Source organism: Palaemon carinicauda, chromosome 11 (assembly GCF_036898095.1).
Source record: "Palaemon carinicauda isolate YSFRI2023 chromosome 11, ASM3689809v2, whole genome shotgun sequence".
Lineage (NCBI taxonomy): Eukaryota > Metazoa > Arthropoda > Malacostraca > Decapoda > Palaemonidae > Palaemon > Palaemon carinicauda.
In genome coordinates, this window is record NC_090735.1 from 36,067,858 (window position 1) to 36,088,421 (window position 20,564).

The 20,564-nt window shown below is 34.6% G+C and overlaps 1 protein-coding gene across 1 annotated transcript; it reads left to right on the top strand.

Moving 5' to 3' along the window:
• The first annotated feature begins 18,607 nt into the window (after positions 1 to 18,607).
• LOC137649247 (myosin heavy chain, embryonic smooth muscle isoform-like) lies at positions 18,608 to 19,596 on the top strand. The gene is made up of 2 exons (XM_068382234.1): positions 18,608 to 18,638; positions 18,809 to 19,596. The coding sequence occupies exons 1-2, from the start codon at positions 18,608 to 18,610 to the stop codon at positions 19,594 to 19,596; spliced, it is 819 nt and encodes a 272-aa protein (XP_068238335.1).
• Positions 19,597 to 20,564: the final 968 nt, after the last annotated feature.

The following is a 20,564-nucleotide window of genomic DNA, read 5'->3' on the forward strand; positions in this document are numbered from 1 at the left end:
CATTGTAATATTGGATTAAAGCTAAATTCTATTTACATATATGGACAAACAATTAAAAATGATATTCATATTAGATGCATATGATATATGATACACACACACGCACACACATGGATATATATATATATATATATATATATATATATATATATATATGTGTGTATATATATATATATATATATATATATATATATATATATATATATATATATATATATATATATATATATATATATATGTGTGTGTGTGTGTGTGTGTGTGTGTGTGTGTTTATATATATATATATATATATATATATATATATATATATATATATATATATATATATATATATATATATATATATATATATATATAAATATATTTGGAGAAGCAGGAGGCCTATCACCTTTGGAAGGGTAACAGATCAGATTTGACCTGGAACAACTATACTCAGCTTCGAGCTTTAGCTCAGAGAGTTTATGCCTCAACTGAAAAGGAGTACAATTTAATCATAAAAGAAACCCTCTCTGGTACAACTCAGGAACATAAATGGTGGTCTACCCTTAAATCTGCACTCTTTGGTGTAGATGCAACAGTTCCTCCTTTACTTAAACCAGATGGCTCAGTCACTCACTGTCCAAAGGAAAAGGCAACCCTTTTGGCTGATGTTTTTGATAGTAAACAGAGTAATGAAAAACTTGAACTTCCTCATTCCTGTTTTCCTGAGGCTAAACTAACTAGTTTAGCTTTTCGATCTCGTGAGATTAAAGCTCTGTTGATGGACCTTGATGCTTATGGAGGTGTAGACCCTAATGGTATTTTTCCTTTGTTTTTTATAAAGACAGCAGATTTCTTAGCTCCAAAGTTATCTGTTATTTTACGCAAGTTAGCAAGAAGAGGAGCTTTTAGCACTTGTTGGAGAATTGGTAATGTTACTCCTCTATGTAAATGTGTTTGTGGTAGCTCAAGTCCCACTGATTACCGCCCAATTTCCATAACTCCCATATTATCTAAAGTTTTTGAACGTCTTCTGGCAAAACGTCTTAATAGGTTTGCTGAAGGTAATCATCTATTCCCTAGTTTGCAATTTGGTTTTCGGAAAGGCCTTGGAGCATGTGATGCCCTTCTTACAATCTCCAATGCAGTACAGAAATCCCTTGATTGTGGTCGGGAAGTTCGTATGATTGGCCTTGATTTTAGTGCTGCCTTTGACCGTGTTAATCATGAGGCCCTTGTTTTCAAACTGAAACAGTTGGGAGTGGGTGGGTCGTTTCTTAGCATTATTATTGATTTTTTAAGTAGTAGATCTCAAAGAGTTGTTGTTGATGGGCACCATAGTGAGTATAGGAATGTGATATCCGGTGTTCCACAGGGTAGTGTTCTTGGCCCATTACTTTTCATACTATATACACATGACATGTGGTTTGGCCTAGAAAATAAGCTTGTTGCATATGCAGATGACGCTACTCTCTTTGCATCAATTCCATCCCCTGAATGTAGATCTGGGGTTGGTGAATCCCTTAATAGAGATTTAGCTAAAATTAGTGCATGGTGCAAATTATGGGGTATGAAGTTGAATCCTAACAAAACTCAAAGTATGATTGTAAGTAGGTCAAGGACGGTGGCTCCTCAACATCCGGATCTCAGTATTGATAATGTTTCTTTAAATTTGTATGACTCTTTCAAAATTTTAGGCGTGATTCTTGACAGCAAATTTACTTTTGAGAAACATATAAGGTCTGTGTCTTCTTCAATTGCACAAAAAATTGGCTTATTGAGAAAGTCTTTTAAGATATTCGGTGATCAATCTATTCTGAAGAAGTGTTTTAATTCTTTTATTCTACCTTGTTTTGAGTATTGTTCTCCTGTCTGGTCTTCAGCTGCTGATTCTCATCTTAATTTGTTGGACAGAAACTTACGGTCTATTAAATTTCTTATTCCTGATCTAGATATTAATCTCTGGCACCGTCGATCAATTAGTTCATTATGCATGTTGCATAAGATTTTTCATAACTCTGACCATCCTTTACATTCAGATCTCCCTGGACAATTCTATCCTGTTCGTAATACTAGGCAGGCAGTTAATTCTAATAGCCAGGCCTTCTCCATCATAAGACTCAATACTACGCAGTACTCTAGAAGTTTTATTCCAGCTGTTACCAAGTTGTGGAATGATCTTCCTAATCGGGTTGTTGAATCAGTAGAACTTCAAAAGTTCAAAGTTGGAGCAAATGCTTTTTTGTTGACCAGGCGGACATGAGTCTTTTTATAGTTTATATATGACATATTCGTTGTTGACGTTGTTAATAGTTTATATATGATATATCTCTTTTGACATTACTTTTTTTAGAATGATTTATTGTTAATTTGTTCTCTTCTGTTATTTATTTCCTTATTTCCTTTCCTCACTGGGCTATTTTTCCCTATTGGAGCCCCTGGGCTTATAGCATCTTGCTTTTCCAATTAGGGTTGTAGCTTGGATAGTAATAATAATAATAATAATATAAATATATATTATATATATATATATATATATATATATATATATATATATATATATATATATATAAAAAATATATATGTATATATATAAATATATATATATATATATATATATATATATATATATATATATATATATATATATATATATATATATATATATATATATATATATATGCCCCCTGTGGCCGCGGGGGCATAAAACAATTAGAATAGCGCCAACGTTATCCCTGCGTGTCGTAAGAGGCGACTAAAAGGGACGGGACGAGGGTGCTGGGAACCCCCTCTCCTGTAAAAGTATCCTGTGAGACAGCAACAAAGAGATGGAGCTGGGGGGAGAGTGACTGCTCCCCGCACTCTAGTTTTGGGGTGTTTGAATGTGCGTGGATGTAGTACGATAGAGAGTAAAAGATGTGAGACTGGAAGTATGTTTAGAAGTAGAAGGATGGATGTATTGGCCTTGTGTGAGACAAAGATGAAAGGAAAGGGTGAAGTGATGTTTGGTGAAATGTCTGGTAGAGTGTCTGGGATTGAAAGGGGAAGAGCGAGAGAAGGTGTGGCTTTATTGCTGAGTGAATGGATGACAGGTAAAGTAGTGGAATGGAAGGAGATATCATCTAGGTTAATGTGGGTAAGGGTTAGGTTGGGTAGAGAATGTTGGGCGTTTGTCAGTGCGTATGGGCCAGGTAGTGAGAAAAGTGAAGAAGAGCGGAATGAGTTTTGGAATGAATTAACTAGGTGTGTAGAAGGACTGGGTGGAAGGAATTATGTAGTTGTTATGGGTGACTTAAATGCTAGAGTGGGTGCTGGAGAGGTAGAAGGTGTCATTGGGAAGTATGGCGTACCAGGTGAAAATGAGAGTGGTGAGAGACTGGTAGATATGTGTGTTGAACAAGAGATGGTAATAAGTGCTAGCTTTTTTAAGAAGAAAGATAAAAATGAGTATACATGGGTAAGAGTGGCAAATGGAAGAGTAGTAGAAAGGGCATTAATGGATTATGTGTTGATAACTAAAAGAATGTTTGGAAGATTGAAAGACGTGCACGTGTTTAGGGGTATGGCTAACGGTATGTCTGATCATTTTTTGGTGGAAGGAAAATTGGTTGTGGCAAAAGAGTGGGGGAATAGAGTAGGTGGATGTAAAAGGGAGCTAGTGAGGGTTGAAGAGCTAATAAAACCTGGGGTAAAAAGTAAATATCAGGAAAGGTTGAAAATGGCATATGACGAGGTGAGAGTAAGAGAAACTGGTAATTTAGAGGAGGAGTGGAAGTTAGCAAAAGAAAATTTTGTTGGGATTGCAAGTGATGTATGTGGCAAGAAGGTTGTTGGAGGCAGCATGAGGAAGGGCAGTGAATGGTGGAATGAAGGAGTGAAGGTAAAAGTGGAAGAGAAAAAGAGGGCTTTTGAAGAATGGCTGCAGAGTAATAGTATAGATTAGTATGAAAAATATAGAGAGAAAAAGGTGGAAGTAAAGCGCAAGGTACGTGAGGCAAAGAGGGCAGCTGACCTGAGGTGGGGTCAGGGACTGGGTCAGTCATATGAAGAGAATAAGAAGAAGTTTTGGAAAGAAGTGAAGAGAGTAAGAAAGGCAGGCACAAGAATTGAAGAGACAGTGAAAGATGGAAATGGAAGGTTGTTAAAAGGAGAGGAGGCAAGGAAAAGGTGGGCGGAATATTTTGAAAGTTTGCTGAATGTTGAGGATGATAGGGAGGCAGAGATTATTGCTGTTCCAGGTGTTGAGGTGACAGTGATGGGAGATGAGAATGACAGAGAGATTACAATAGAGGAAGTGAGGAGAGCACTAGATGAAACGAGAGTAGGAAAAGCATCTGGTATGGATGGTGTGAAAGCTGAGATGTTGAAGGAAGGGGGTGTGACTGTAATTGAATGGTTGGTGAGATTGTTTAATGTGTGTTTTGTGTTGTCAATGGTACCAGTAGATTGGGTCTGTGCATGTATTGTACCACTATATAAGGGTAAGGGAGATGTGCATGAGTGTTGTAATTCAAGAGGTATTAGTTTGTTGAGTGTAGTTGGAAAAGTGTATGGTAGAGTACTGATTAATAGGATTAAGGATAAAACAGAGAATGCAATCTGGGAAGTACAGGGTGGTTTTAGAAGAGGTAGGGGTTGTATGAATCAGATTTTTGCAGTTAGGCAGATATGCGAGAAATATTTAGCAAAAGGTAAGGAGGTGTATGTTGCGTTTATGGATCTGGAGAAAGCATATGATAGAGTTGATAGGGAAACAATGTGGAATGTGATGAGGTTATATGGAGTTGGTGGAAGGTTGTTGCAAGCAGTGAAAAGTTTCTACAAAGGTAGTAAAGCATGTGTTAGAATAGGAAATGAAGTGAGCGATTGGTTTCCGGTGAGAGTGGGGCTGAGACAGGGATGTGTGATGTCGCCGTGGTTGTTTAACTTGTATGTTGATGGAGTGGTGAGAGAGGTGAATGCTCGAGTGCTTGGACGAGGATTAAAACTGGTAGACGAGAATGATCATGAATGGGAGGTAAATCAGTTGTTGTTTGCGGATGATACTGTACTGGTAGCAGACACAGAAGAGAAGCTTGACCGACTAGTGACAGAATTTGGAAGGGTGTGTGAGAGAAGGAAGTTGAGAGTTAATGTGGGTAAGAGTAAGGTTATGAGATGTACGAGAAGGGAAGGTGGTGCAAGGTTGAATGTCATGTTGAATGGAGAGTTACTTGAGGAGGTGGATCAGTTTAAGTACTTGGGGTCTGTTGTTGCAGCAAATGGTGGAATGGAAGCAGATGTACGTCAGAGAGTGAATGAAGGTTGCAAAGTGTTGGGGGCAGTTAAGGGAGTAGTAAAAAATAGAGGGTTGGGCATGAATGTAAAGAGAGTTCTATATGAGAAAGTGATTGTACCAACTGTGATGTATGGATCGGAGTTGTGGGGAATGAAAGTGATGGAGAGACAGAAATTGAATGTGTTTGAGATGAAGTGTCTGAGGAGTATGGCTGGTGTATCTCGAGTAGATAGGGTCAGGAACGAGGTGGTGAGGGTGAGAACGGGTGTAAGAAACGAGTTAGCGGCTAGAGTGGATATGAATGTGTTGAGGTGGTTTGGCCATGTTGAGAGAATGGAAAATGGCTGTCTGCTAAAGAAGGTGATGAATGCAAGAGTTGATGGGAGAAGTACAAGAGGAAGGCCAAGGTTTGGGTGGATGGATGGTGTGAAGAAAGCTCTGGGTGATAGGAGGATAGATGTGAGAGAGGCAAGAGAGCGTGCTAGAAATAGGAATGAATGGCGAGCGATTGTGACGCAGTTCCGGTAGGCCCTGCTGCTTCCTCCGGTGCCTTAGATGACCGCGGAGGTAGCAGCAGTAGGGGACTCAGCAGTATGAAGCTTCATCTGTGGTGGAAATGTGGGAGGTTGGGCTGTGGCACCCTAGCAGTACCAGCTGAACTCGGCTGAGTCCCTGGTTAGGCTGGAGGAACATAGAGAGTAGAGGTCCCCTTTTTTTTGTTTTGTTCTTGTTGATGTCGGCTACCCCCCAAAATTGGGGGAAGTGCCTTTGGTATATGGATGGATATATATATATATATATATATATATATATATATATATATATATATATATATATATATATATATATATATATATATATATATATATATATATATATATATAATATGTCAGAGAGAGAGAGAGAGAGAAAGAGAGAGAGAGAGAGAGAGAGAGAGAGAGAGAGAGAGAGAGAGAGAGAGAGAGATGATGATGATGATGCGCTTATATAAAATTGTAGAGCATTTTGTCAATGCAATGCTTTGATAAAAGTTTTACAATGACAAACACATTTTGTGGTGTGTTATATATCAATTAATGAAAAATTACTGTCCGTAAAGATATTATACAGAGTTGCATAAAACTGTGTTTTTAATGAAAGAAGAATGGGGATATGATTTATCAACTGATAAAAAGCAGAACTCAAAGTAATGAATTATGTCTTTATCCTGTTATTCCAGATTCCATTATCACTTTATCTGATTAATTATAAGATCACAGCATTTCCTTAGCAGTGATTTCCTAGAAGTGTCATACATTCATCATAGGACCGTGCAGGAAATCAAGAAAGTAACAATATATGTACTAAAAATTTTCCTGTTTCCAAAAGGAAAATTTGTAACAGAAATTAGTTAATTATAGAATAAAAAATGCCAATACACAAAGGAAAACTAAATTGATGGTTATTACTTTTGCATTGTCAAAACAAGAATATATTTCAGTTGCTGAATTTTACAATAGCTAGACCATAACTTCTGATAATGGGATTGCATTAAAGATAAAACTTTTGATGATCATTTATAACAACGATTGATGGGATTCCGTTACTGATAAATGTAAAGTCTCTGAATAAACTAAAAAAAACAGAATGTCTCAAAATAATCTAATTCTCCTGTTATGCATAAGAAAATATTCTAGATCATATATAGAAAATAGTAACTTTAATATTCCATTTTATAATAAATTGAATAGAAGAGGCCATTACACTAATGCAATATATGTTTTTATGTTGTTACTGTTTTTAAAATATTTTATTTTAATTGTTAATTACTTCTTATATCGTTTATTTATCTCCTTATTTCCTTTTCTCACTAGGCTATTTTCCCTGTTGGAGCCCCTGTGCTTATAGAATCTTGCTTTTCCAACTAGGGTTGTAGCTTAGCTAATAATAATAATAATAATAATAATAATAATAATAATAATAATAATAATTTGTTGTAAATGATCTTAAATGATCATCATGCTTGCATAGAAAGACCATACACAGACTGGGTGGGAAGAGCAAAGCCTGATGATGATGATGATGATATATGAAACACTTTCTCAGTCATAAAATATAAAGTATGCGGAAATGTCACAATATTTTCAATATTTTCACTTAATAGAATAAAAGTAGAATGATAAATTTTATAGATATGTATAAGTAAGTACTGTAACTTACATATTTCAAGAACATAATATTAACTTCCTCTTTTTCAATTTGGTATATAGTTCATCATTCCGTTAAGAGAGAGAGAGAGAGAGAGAGAGAGAGAGAGAGAGAGAGAGAGAGAGAGAGAGAGAGAGAGAGAGAGAGAGATGTAATCTAACTCTATCAAACTTCTTCAGCTATATGATAATGTTGTTTCAATAAGTTTGCACCAACGACAAACTTATAGCAAGGATGAGATGTAATTCCCATCCTATGTTTTTATACTATACTCAGGTTCATTGCAAAAGTGTCCATACATCTATGGAAGGGTGGAGCCGGATCATCAAACTTCTTCTAACAGAGTTTCTATTTATTTTACCAAGTTGTGGTGGCCGATGTGGTAACGTCCCTGACTGGTGATCGCCAGACTAGGGTTCAAGTCCCGCTTAAACTCGTTAGTTTCTTTGATTGTTGTTTGTGAGCTAAGAATGGGGCGTTTGTAGGAGCCTAATGGTCTATCTACTCAGCGTCGGATTTAGGGGGGGGGGGGCGAGTAGGCCATGGCCTAGGGCCCCGCGCCTGTGAGGTCCCGCGCCTGTGAGGCCCAGCGAAATTTGATTTATAATTCGGCGTGGGCACTTTATAATCAATGGAAAAACATTTCTCCACGCTTGTGTCAATGAATTTCTGCGAAATAACATCTACACAGGCAATTACATCATTTGCAATTTGGCAATTAGGCATTTGCAATTTGGCAATTTGCAGCATTTGAGCTGTGCAATGACTGTGGCGTTTAGTATGCATGAAAGTGAGTTATATTCATTTCATCGGTTCAATGACTTTGAATTTCATACAGTTTGCTTGCAAGCAACATTTCGAATTCGCTAGTTGATGCAATAATGCAAGCTCGATTTTCTGTCAATCTATCATATAAATTGTGTAAATAATATTCATTGCGTGTGGACCAGTTGAAAGTTGATAAAAAACTTTCAGACACTCGTTGGTCAGCACGAGCAGATGCTGTAGCTGCTCTCAGTAGAGCACACAAAGAAAACATAATTGTTCTGGAAGAGTTTTCTCGTATCAGAATCAGCCAGCTGAAACAAGAGCTGAAGCAAGTGGTCTTCTCAAAGGTTTGAAAAAACTTGAAACAGTAATTCTTCTTGAAGTTTGGGATACAGTATTGGAAAGGTTTCAGAGTGCCAGTATTCAACTGCAAAAACCTGGAATCTCCCTCAACACAGCTGTCACACTGCTGGAGTCTCTTTTACAGTTTGTTAAAGACCTGAGATCCCAGTTCGATGATTTTGAAGCAAAAGCTATGGCTAAGTGATCCCAGTGATGTGACTGGTCAAGTTGCATACTACGCCCACAGGCAGTCGCAGCGTATTAGAAAGCGCAAGCGTCACCACGATGAACTAGACTCGGTGGAGGATGTTACGCTGACAGGGAGAGACATGTTTAGAGTCACTGCTTTCTTGCCAATCATTGACAAGCTCTATGCTGCCCTAACACAACGCCTTGCAGTTTACAGCGACCTTCGAGAGAAATTTGGGTTTTTATCAGAAATCTCAAACAAAACAAACACTGAACTTGAAGCAGCTGCTTAACAGCTTGTGTCTTCATATCCTAATGACTTGGAGTCGGGATTGGAGTCGGAGCTTTTGCAGTTTGCACACCTCATGAAATCCATTCCAAGAGGTTCATCTGAAAGTGCTCCTTCATTAGGTGGTGTAAAAGCTGCACAAAGACAAAGTCCGGAACTAGAAATGTATAAGATAATTCACAGACATGACATGGTTGAAACATTTACTAATGTTGAAATTGTATTACGACTATCTCTGCATTGGGGAGCGATCATTCTCCAAGCTGAAACTACTAAAGAATTATCTAAGAAACACCATGGGGCAGAACTGCTTATCTTCACTCACCCTGTTGAGCATTGAGCATGAAAAATTAAGGGTGCTTGATTTTACTGATGTCATCAAACAGTTTGCAAGTAAGAAGGCTCGAAAAAAATAATTTTTTTAATGAGAAATAGTTGAGTGTACCGTGCAAATTGCAAGCAATAAACAAAACCCACTCATTTTGCCATTTTGCCACTCACTTCAGTCAAACGGTATTCTCTTTTGTTTATGGTGTATTATTGAAGTTATTATTTTTCAATGGTGCATCATTATAGTTGGGGATCTCCTTAGTTAATGGTGTATTATTATAGTAATTTTTTTGTTATGCTTCAAAAAAGCAAATGTGTAATGTTCAACTGTGAAATGGTCCCTTGGATAATTATCAATAAATTGAATATAGTTTAAAAAGAAAATTTATTTCAACGCTTATCTCTTTAGTTAATGGTATATTATTATAGTTCTTTTTTATTGTTGAGCTTCAAAAAATCATATGGGTGATGTTCAATTGCGAAATGGTAATTTGGTTAAATTTCAATAAATTTAATATTGTTTAAAAAGCTAATTTATTTTAACGCTTAGCTCGTACACTGATTTGAGGGCCCGGTAAGGTCACCGGGCCTAGGGCCCCGCACAACCTAAATCCGCCACTGTATCTACTGAGTCATCAGCAGCTATTGCCTGGCCCTTCTTGGTACTAGTTTGGGTAGAAAGGGGTTGGGCGCTGATCACATGTATATATGGTCAGTCTTTTGGGCATTGTCCTGCTTGATAGGGCAATGTCATTATGCCTTGCAACTGCCATTCATGAGCGACTTTTAAACCTTTAAACCTTTAAACTGCAAATAAAGTAAGTAATTTTCATAACTTGAATTTTTCTCTCTTCTACAAAAGTTACTTAATAAGAATCATCTATTGGATTATCTGGATATGTGATGCATACTCTAACATAAAAAAATATTTGAGTGTGACTATATCTAAAACCTGTAATTTACTCTGATGAAAATAAGAAAATAATTTTTTCCAAGTATTCGATAATAAACCTTATTCACCTTCATTCTCTAGAGCATAATGCATCTTTTTTTATATGAACAATACAATTTTCTATATCATATCCTAAGAATTTGATTTATTTATTTTTGGGGAAATGTGTAACATAAAAAATAAAACAACAATCTTAAAACTATACGTAAACACTAACAGAGACAACATACATACTTATATATCATAATTCAAACATCCATCGGTAGGTTGAGTACATTGACTCCAACATGTTCAAATTGGCGTTGATTTTCATTCACTCAAATATGAACCAAGTTTGAAGTCTCTGGAATAACGATTTGCAAACTTATGGTGATAACGTGAATTGGAAATTTTGCTTGACCGTGACATTGACCTTCTTAAATTTAATCATTTAAAGCTTTTTACATAACAGTTACTCCCCGCAAGTTTCATTATTCTACAATTAAAATTGTGCCAGTAATCTGCTCACAAACACACACACAAACAGGGGTAAAACATAACCTTCCAACATCGTTGGCGGAGGTAATAAATTAAATGGAAAAAAAAATAATGTGTCATTCTTCCGTACTATTTCAATCTGGCGTTTTAAAAATCAAGACATTTAAATGAACCTAAATTTGAAGTTTCATCAACTTTAATTGTAAAGAAAAACTTGATTTGTTAAATAGATTTTGCCAGTTTCAATTGGATGTAGTTACTCGTAATTACTCATTTAAAGTCCGCCTGTTGGTAGCTAACCCCGAAACTCGATTTTAACCATCAGATTTTTAACGAATACAAGAATATTGTTTCCTTTGACAAATCTTATAAGATTAGGTAAGTCAACATACTCTCCACCCAGGTAAGATCCACAAATATCAAACCCGAACCCTGGATGATTTTCCACAAAATCCTTGGGGGATTTATCCACGAATCCTGTGAGGATGTACCCCAAAACATGGGGATTTACCCCAATAACCTGGGGGATTTACCCAAAAATCCTTGCGATTAAATCCCATAACCCTCTGAGATTTACCCCAAAATACTGGATTTACCCACAAAATCCTGGCGGATTGATCCCATAATCCTGTGGTGGATTTAACCACGAATCCTAGGGATTTAAGTCAGAATGCTTGGGGCATTTAACCATGAGTCCTAGGGGATTTAACCCCGAATCGTGGAGGGATGTTACAACGAATCCTGGGAATTTAACCACAATTCCTGTGGGGATTTAACCACAACCCCTGTGGGGGATTCAACCACAATTCCTGTGGGGGATTCAACCACAATTCCTGTGGGGGATTTAAACACAAATGCTATGGGAGATTTAACCACAAATCCTGGAGGATTTAACCAAAAATTCTATGGGAGATTAATCACAAATCCGATGGGGGATTAACCACAAAACCTATGGTGGATTACACACAAATCCTATGGTGGATTAAACACAAATCCTATGGTAGAATAGCCACAAATCCTATGGTGGATTAACCACAAATCCTAGGGGATTAACCACCAATCCTATGGGGGATCAACCACTAATCCTGGAGGATTTAACCACAAAGAGATTTAAGAAGGAAACCTGAGGAGATTTAACTACGATTCCTAGGGAATATAATCACGAATTCTGGTGAGATTTAACTACGAATTCAGGGGGGATTTAATAACGAATTCTGGTGAGATTTAACTACGAATTCAGGGAGGATTTAATAACAAATTCTGGTGAGATTTAACTACGAATTCAGGGGGGATTTAATCACGAATTCTATAAGGATTTAATCACAAATTCTGGGAGATTTAATCACGAATTCTGGGGAGATTTAATCACGAATTCTGTAGGGATTTAATCACGAATTCTGGGAGATTTAATCACGAATTCTGTAGGGATTTAATGATGAATTCTGGGGAGATTTAATCACGAATTCTGGGGAGATTTGATCACGAATTCTAGGAGATTTAATCACGAATTCTAGGAGATTTAATCACGAATTCTGTAGGGATTTAATCACGAATTCTAGAAGATTTAATCACGAAGTCTGTAGGGATTTAATCACGAAGTCGGTAGGGATTTAATCACGAAGTCGGTAGGGATTTAATCACGAATTCTGTAGGGATTTAATCACGAATTCGGTAGGGATTTAATCACGAATTTGGTAGGGATTTAATCACGAATACTGTAGGGATTTAACCACGAATTCTGGGGAGATTTAATCACGAATTCTGGGGAGATTCAATCATGAATTCTGTAGGGATTTAATCACGAATTCTGGGAGGATTTAACCAAGAATACTGGGGAGAGATTTAACCACGAATTCTGGGAGATTTAACCACTAATCTTGGGTCTTTAATCACGAATTCTGGGAGATTTAACCACGAATCTTGGGGTCTTTAATCACAAATTCCGGGAGATTTAACCACGAATCTTGGGGTCTTTTAATCACGAATTCTGGGAGATTTAACTACGTATTCAGGGGATTCGAGCACAAATTCTGGGGAGATTTAACCACAAATTCTGGGAGAGATTTAACAATGAATTCCAAGGGGATTTCTATTCGAATTCTTGGGAATTTATCCTGTAATCACGAGTTCTGGGTGGATTTACCCCTGACTCCTGGGGTAACACTATTTACTTGTTAACCAAAACTAATATTGCAAAAACCCTTCTTTAGCACTATGACATTTTACAGGTAAACAATGTTTTTTTTTTTTTTTTTTTTTACGAACGAAGGAAAAATGTTTTTGGAGAACAAATCTCTAATGTTTTTAAGACAACTAAAATTGCCTGTGAAAACATTGTTAAATGAGCAGCAAATCGATTTTTTTTAAAACAACTAAAATTGCCTCTGAAAACCTTGTTAAATGAGCAGCAAATCGGTTTTTTTTTTTTTTTTTTTAACTAAAATTGCCTCTGAAAACATTGTTAAATGAGCAGCAAATCGAATTTTTTTTTTAAACAACTAAAATTGCCTCTGGAAACATTGTTAAATGAGCAGCAAATCGAATTTTTTTTTTTAAACAACTAAAATTGCCTCTGAAAACATTGTTAAATGAGCAGCAAATCGAATTTTCTTTTTTAAAACAACTAAAAATGCCTCTGAAAACATTGTTAAATGAGCAGCAAATCGATTTTTTTTTAAACAACTAAAATTACCTCTGAAAACATTGTTAAATGAGCAGCAAATCAATTTTTTTTTAAAACTGAAATTGCCTCTGAAAACATTGTTAAATGAGCAGCAAATCGAATTTTTTTTTTAAAAAAACTAAAATTGCCTCTGAAAACATTGTCAAATGAGCAGCAGATCGAAAATGTTTTTAAAACTGAAATTGCCTCTGAAAACATTGCTAAATGAGCAGCTGTTTCTCCGAAGAAAATGTTTTTACGAAGGAAATAAAATGACTATGAAATGGTAATACCAATAGAGAGATTTCGAGATTTTCAAATAATTGATATCAAAGACACAATAGGCCTAAATGTTCAAAACTTCCTCTAAATGAATCATTAATTAATAATTATACCTATAAATTAATTAAAAGTAATTAAACATTATGATTCAATCGATATAATATTCACACATAACTAATAATAAGTTAATTATATCATTATACTTAAACGTAATTTTGATCGGAAATTCTCCGTAAAAAAAATATACTGTTCTCATCTGCATTTCGGTAAAATACAGGCGAGTGTAATTTTTACCCTACTTTGTAATTATTTTTTACGGGTTGGTGACCGTAATATCACTCCTTTACGTCAATATATCCGTTTTTAAAACTGTAAATGCCTGGCAACATTTATACCAGGATTTTTACCGTTTTTCTTTGCTGAAAATTTCAAGCAGTGTATATTAAGCTTGTAAAAAAAAGAATGGCATCAGTATTTTAAATTACATCATTATAATTTATCAGGAATAATTATTTTTATTACATCGTTAATACGTAACAACTTTAATAAATAAGTAATTATAAATAAAAAATACTTATATAAAACAAATACACAGGTGATAGACAGATCAGTTCGCCGTATTGATAAATTAGATAAATCAGTAATTAAAAACCAAAATATATCAGTCATACATAAATCAAGTACACAATTAAAAGAGTAGACAGATCAGTTAGCTGTATTGATAAATGAACTAAGTCCAATTAATCCTTATAATTAGCATAAATGAGCATAAGAGAGCGCAATGAGATTTTACAATTGAAAAAGGCAAATCAAAATGAATAACTTCAACTCTAACCAACATTATTCGTGGATAAAAAAAAAAAAAAAAAAAAAAAAAAAAAAAAAAAAAAAAAAAAAAAAAAAAAAAAAAAAAAAATCGTGGGCCAATTGGTACAACCACTAACTCGCCTGTCAGTCACACCTTAATGACGGGTAGATATTCAGCCCCGTGTCTACCCGGCAACTACTATCTTTCCTGTAATATGTATCAAACGCTAAATACAAAATTCATTTTGTGGCCTGACTATCTCAAATGGCTAACAACGTTTCACTGACCTCACACGGACATGTAATCGAAGCAATCCTTTCTGAATGGGGATACCTTAACGTGGTGAAAGGGTTTGAGTGTCGCCATGATCAGCAAAGCTGTACTAGTCGGAGCCACCTATACTAGCTTGGTTTGCTCTGGGCGATCAGATTAAATTCTGCTAACCAATTCGCACTGGCCAGCGTGATGATTAAAATTGGCCAAACCCCTGACATGAATAAAGGCATGTCTGAAGCCTTTGTACGGCAGTGGACCAGAAACGGGTGCATTATGTGTGTTTGTATATATATATATATATATATATATATATATATATACAAATGCATACGTTTCTAGTCCACAGACGGACAAAGGCTTCAGACATGTTTTTAATTATGTCTGGGGTTTAGCCAATTTTCATCATATTTTTTTTTTTTTTTTGCATTTTAATCAAACCAACGTCATCTTAGCAAAAATAAAATGCTTACATTTTCCATAGATTCAATAGCAGCGATGTATAACTTTACCAATTAATGTACATCTAAATCCAAATTCATTTTCTGGAACCTACACTCAAGCTGACCTTCACACCTTCGAGTCTCGTAGGGAAATGCTCTGAAAACCATGTAATTTCGCCTCAGCCAATCATAGGGCTTCAACAGAACCCCTTTGTAAGCCCAGTCTCTCATTGGCTTAAACTTTCGTTATTTGGCTAAGGTGTTTAGAAGCTGTCCTCCTATTGGTTAGACACTTCCAGTCAATTTTGAATTTCAGGGGTATTACCACAACAAATTATCTTGCTGAAGAAGTGACATATCAAACAATATATTTGACTAATAATTGAATATATGAAACTAATATATCAAACTCAGTCAATTTTGTTTAAAAAAGCATTATTTTAGATTTATAATAAAACGTCAAAAGAAAAAAAAGAAAAATTGAAAGACCTTGGCAAACAAGCAAACCAGGTGGTTGGTTCTTCCAATACATGTTCTGTATCTTACATACAGTCAGTCGATGGCTGTAATCACTCTCTGTAATAACTTCTGTAATTTTGAGAAATGGAATTTGAAATATCTATCAATATTAATATATTTTATAGTACAATTTTGTGGGTCAAGGCGATGCACAGACTCTTTCAAAACGTTAAGGAATCTTCGCTCAGAAAGCGATATATATTACTATATATATATACAGTAACTATATATATATATAATATATACAGTAACTATATATTATATAATATATAATTATTATATATATTATATATATATATATATACAATATATATTATATTACTACAATTTATAACTATATATAATATAAATATAGTATAATACAGTAACTATATAGTATAATATATAGTATTTATATATATAGTATATATATATATACATATATATATATACACATATATGTATATAAATATATATATAATATATATATACCAAGGGAAGTGCCTTGGTATATATATATTATATATATACCATATGCAAAGACCGAATAGCTAGTCAAAAACGTTTTGAATAACTACTAGTGAATTGATAATGTATACCAGAATATTATACAGTTACCCAAGTTAAGTACTGTTCTGATATATATATATATATACTATATACAGTAACTATATATATATATATATATATATAGAATATAATTATACTATATATAATATAATACATATATGTATATAATATATATATATATATATATATGTATATATATATATATATATACCAAGGGAAGTGCCTTGGTATATATATATATATATATACCATATGCAAAGACCGAATAGCTAGTCAAAAACGTTTGAATAACTACTAGTGAATTGATAATGTATACCAGAATATTATACAGTTACCCAAGTTAAGTACTGTTCTGATATATATATATATATATATGTATATATTATATATATATATATATTACAGTAACTATATATATATATATATATAAATATATACTTATATATATATATATATATATTTATTTATATATATATGATATATACATATATATATATATATATATGTATATATATTATATATATATATACCAAGGGAAGTGCCTTGGTATATATATTATATATATATATACATATATATATATAGTATATAATATACCATATGCAAAGACCGAATAGCTAGTCAAAAACGTATTGAATAACTACTAGTGAATTGATAATGTATACCAGAATATTATACAGTTACCCAAGTTAAGTACTGTTCTGATATATATATATATATATATAGTGTGTGTTTGTGTGTGTATGTATATATATATATATATATATATATATTTATTTATAAGGGACTGGTTGAAATCTAACTGAGGCCTTTTGCGCCAATAGGCTCAGGAGGACATGATAATGATGATAATATATATGGATATATACTGTACATACATACACCCAGATAAGGAGGTATGTATTGTACATGTATATGTGTGTGTTTACATACATACATACATACATACATATGGAAATATATTATATAATATATATATACTATATATAAATATATATGTATGTATATTAATTTGTATGTATGCATCTGTATGGATATATATATATATATATATATACACCTACATATATATATATATATATGTATATATATACATAATATATATATATATATGTGTGTGTGTGCGCGTGTGTGTAAGTATATACAGTAAACACACACGTATATATATATATATATATATGAATATATACAAGCATATACATACATACTATATATATAATATATATATATATGTGTGTGTGTGTGTGTGTGTGTATACTGTACACACATACATACATATATAATTTTATGTAACATAATATATATATATGTATATATATATATATATATATACATATATGTATATATACCACACACGACACACATATATATACATATAATATATATATATTATATATAATAATGGGATGAGAGAGAGAGAGAGAAGAGAGAGAGAGAGAGAGTAGAGAGAGAGGACCATTTCAGAATCGTCGTTGTAAACATCTTTGATTGAGCTCCCAAAGTCTGCAGGATTTTCTCGTCTTCACTGGATCCTTGAGTCGGTTTTCTGCCAGGTCTTCAGTATCATTTCGTCTCTATTGTTTTTTTTTTTTTTTTTCCAGGCCTTGAACGGTTTCTCAATGGCTGCTACGGGATTATTTTGTTTCCAGCGATGACTCTGAAAGTCTTCATCTTCCTTGGCTCCAGGAATTCTTTGTCTTCAGAGAAATGTGTCTATATTTTTTTTTCTAATTCTAATGCTATATTCGTTAGTCATGGAAGGCATTGAGTAAATCTATACTATACAAAATGGTTAGATTTATGACTGACAGAATTATTTTAATAGGATCTTTGACAGCTTTTGGCGTCATGGCATGGTGCTGGGGAGGCGAGGATTCACATAGAGAAGCAGAAAAACTCTTGGATTTAATGGATCGGGAGGAAATGGAGAGACTGCATCCAGGCGATCCAGCAGTCTACGATGGGGCAAATTATGTTGCCGGACAAACCAAGGAACACGCACAATTGGATGAAGCATCAAAAAAGGATCTAAGTGAAGAGTTGGATGGAGCAGAAGAGGGAATTCAGTTGTTTGACGATTTCATCGCTAGAATACACCAAGAGACGGAAACGACCAATGACTTACAACGCATCTGTGAAGAGGTGCATGGAGCAGAGGCAGAAGAAATTGAGTTATGTACGGACAACATAGCCATATCAGTTTAAATGCAGATTTAGATAGAGTGAATAAGAAAATTCAGGGTCTTATGGCAAGGCTAGAGAAAGCGTAAAGTCAAAACGATGAACTTCGAGAGGAGCTTTCGTCCAAGACGTTTGTTCAGGTAAGAGAAATTGATGTATGTAATAACATCGGTAACTTAGCTTTAATTGATGATTTACATAGAGCTAATAATAATATAGAGTCGCTTTTTGTAAGCCTAGAAAAAGCTGAAGCTCGAAACGATCACATTCGTGATGAGCTTTTGGCCAAGGCATATGTAGAAAAGGAATTAGAAAATGCCCGTGAGGAAATTCGGATACTCAAGAAGAAGCTGGAAAGAGTAACACGAGATCTCAAGACAGCCAACGAGAAACTTCTGGAAAAGAGAGACTTGGAGGAATACGTCGAAAGTGCTGATAATGAGATCCGAACACTCTGGGCTGAACTGGACAGTGTCAAGGCTGAAAACAAGAGACTGAAGACCGAAAACGTTTGTGAAAAGGCAGCTTTAGAAAGTGAACTTAATGCTGCAGTCGAGGAGGTCTATAGAATAGGGACTAAATTGGATGCTGTCCTGGATAAGAACACCAAATTGAAGACTGAACTATTAATTAAGAAAGACGTGGTGTGCGACCTGGAAATGGCTGAGGAGGAACTGGAAAAACTCTGGAAAGAAATTGCTGGTGTTAAAGCAGAGAATAGACGACTGCAGAGAGACCTCTCGCAGGAGAGAGCCACAAGCAATGCGTTGATGAAGGCCGACGAGAAGAATAAAATTCTGGAAGAAGAAATTAGGAATCTCACTTCCGTGGCAGACGAATTTGCAATTTATAAGGAGAAGTATCAACATATGATGGAAAGATATATGAACCTAGAGATGGAATTAAATAATAAGAATTATGCTATTACTCAACTTTTAGAAGGTCTCTCTCAAATACACCCCGAGTTGAAGGAATTATATCATAAAGACATTTCTGGTGAGCAGACTAGGGATTTAATATGGGATAGCCAGTTGAATAGATTCGCCCTTCAAGAGACGAGAAGGAAGGGCAGGAAAAAAAAAAAATAAAGAGGAATTAAACCGCAACACAAAATATGACAAAATCTGGGGATTATATCGCCACCAAAAAAAAGTTAAAAATATAAAACATGGTGATTATGATATCGCAACCAAAAAAAAATAAAAAATATAAAAAATGGTGATTATAATATCGCCACCCAAAAAAAAACAAAAAACAAAAAATGGTGATTATAATATCGCCACCAAAAAGAAAAAACAAAAAATATAAAAAATGGTGATTATAATATTGCCACCGGAAAAAATATATATATGAAAAAATGGTGATTATAATATCATAAAAAAAAATTGTGATTTTAATATCACCACCAAAAAAAAAAAAAAAAAAAGAAAATGGTGATTATAATATCGTCCCAAAAAAAAAAAAAAATTATAGGAAAAAGAGAATAAAATTTTTTTTAATTTTTTTTTGTTAAGGAATTTTTTCTTTGATTAGTTTTGTTTGGAAAGGAATAATCTTTTTGTTAAGTTTTATGCTTCACCCATTTTGGACAGGTTCAGGATATCAGTTTCAATGGAAAGGACACCTGAAAATATTTGGCTTGAAGGACGCTTGGATGGACTGCCTCCAGCTTAAAAGATGCAAGGCTTAACTATCCAGCTTGAACGATGCTTGGAATAACCTGGGAGACAACAGGATCTGCAGAGGGAAGGAACCTGGCTGAATCTAGTATGCTCTGTACCTTGATGGACAAGTACAAGGCGTTTGTCAAGTGTACAAATGGTCAGATATCTAGAGCTATTCTTTCGGATACCAACCTTCGGTTGGTTCTGGGGGAATAATCTAGAAGACTGGCTCTGCAGAGGAATGAAGCTGGGATTCTTCTAGTATGCAGACAAGATGTTATAAGGTGAACCAAGACATCTTTGGCTGGGAAGAGAAGCTGCATCTCTTGGAGGTAGGCATTCATGGTTAGGTGGGCAGCATCAGTCCAAAGTTTTAGGAACTCGCAGCTGTG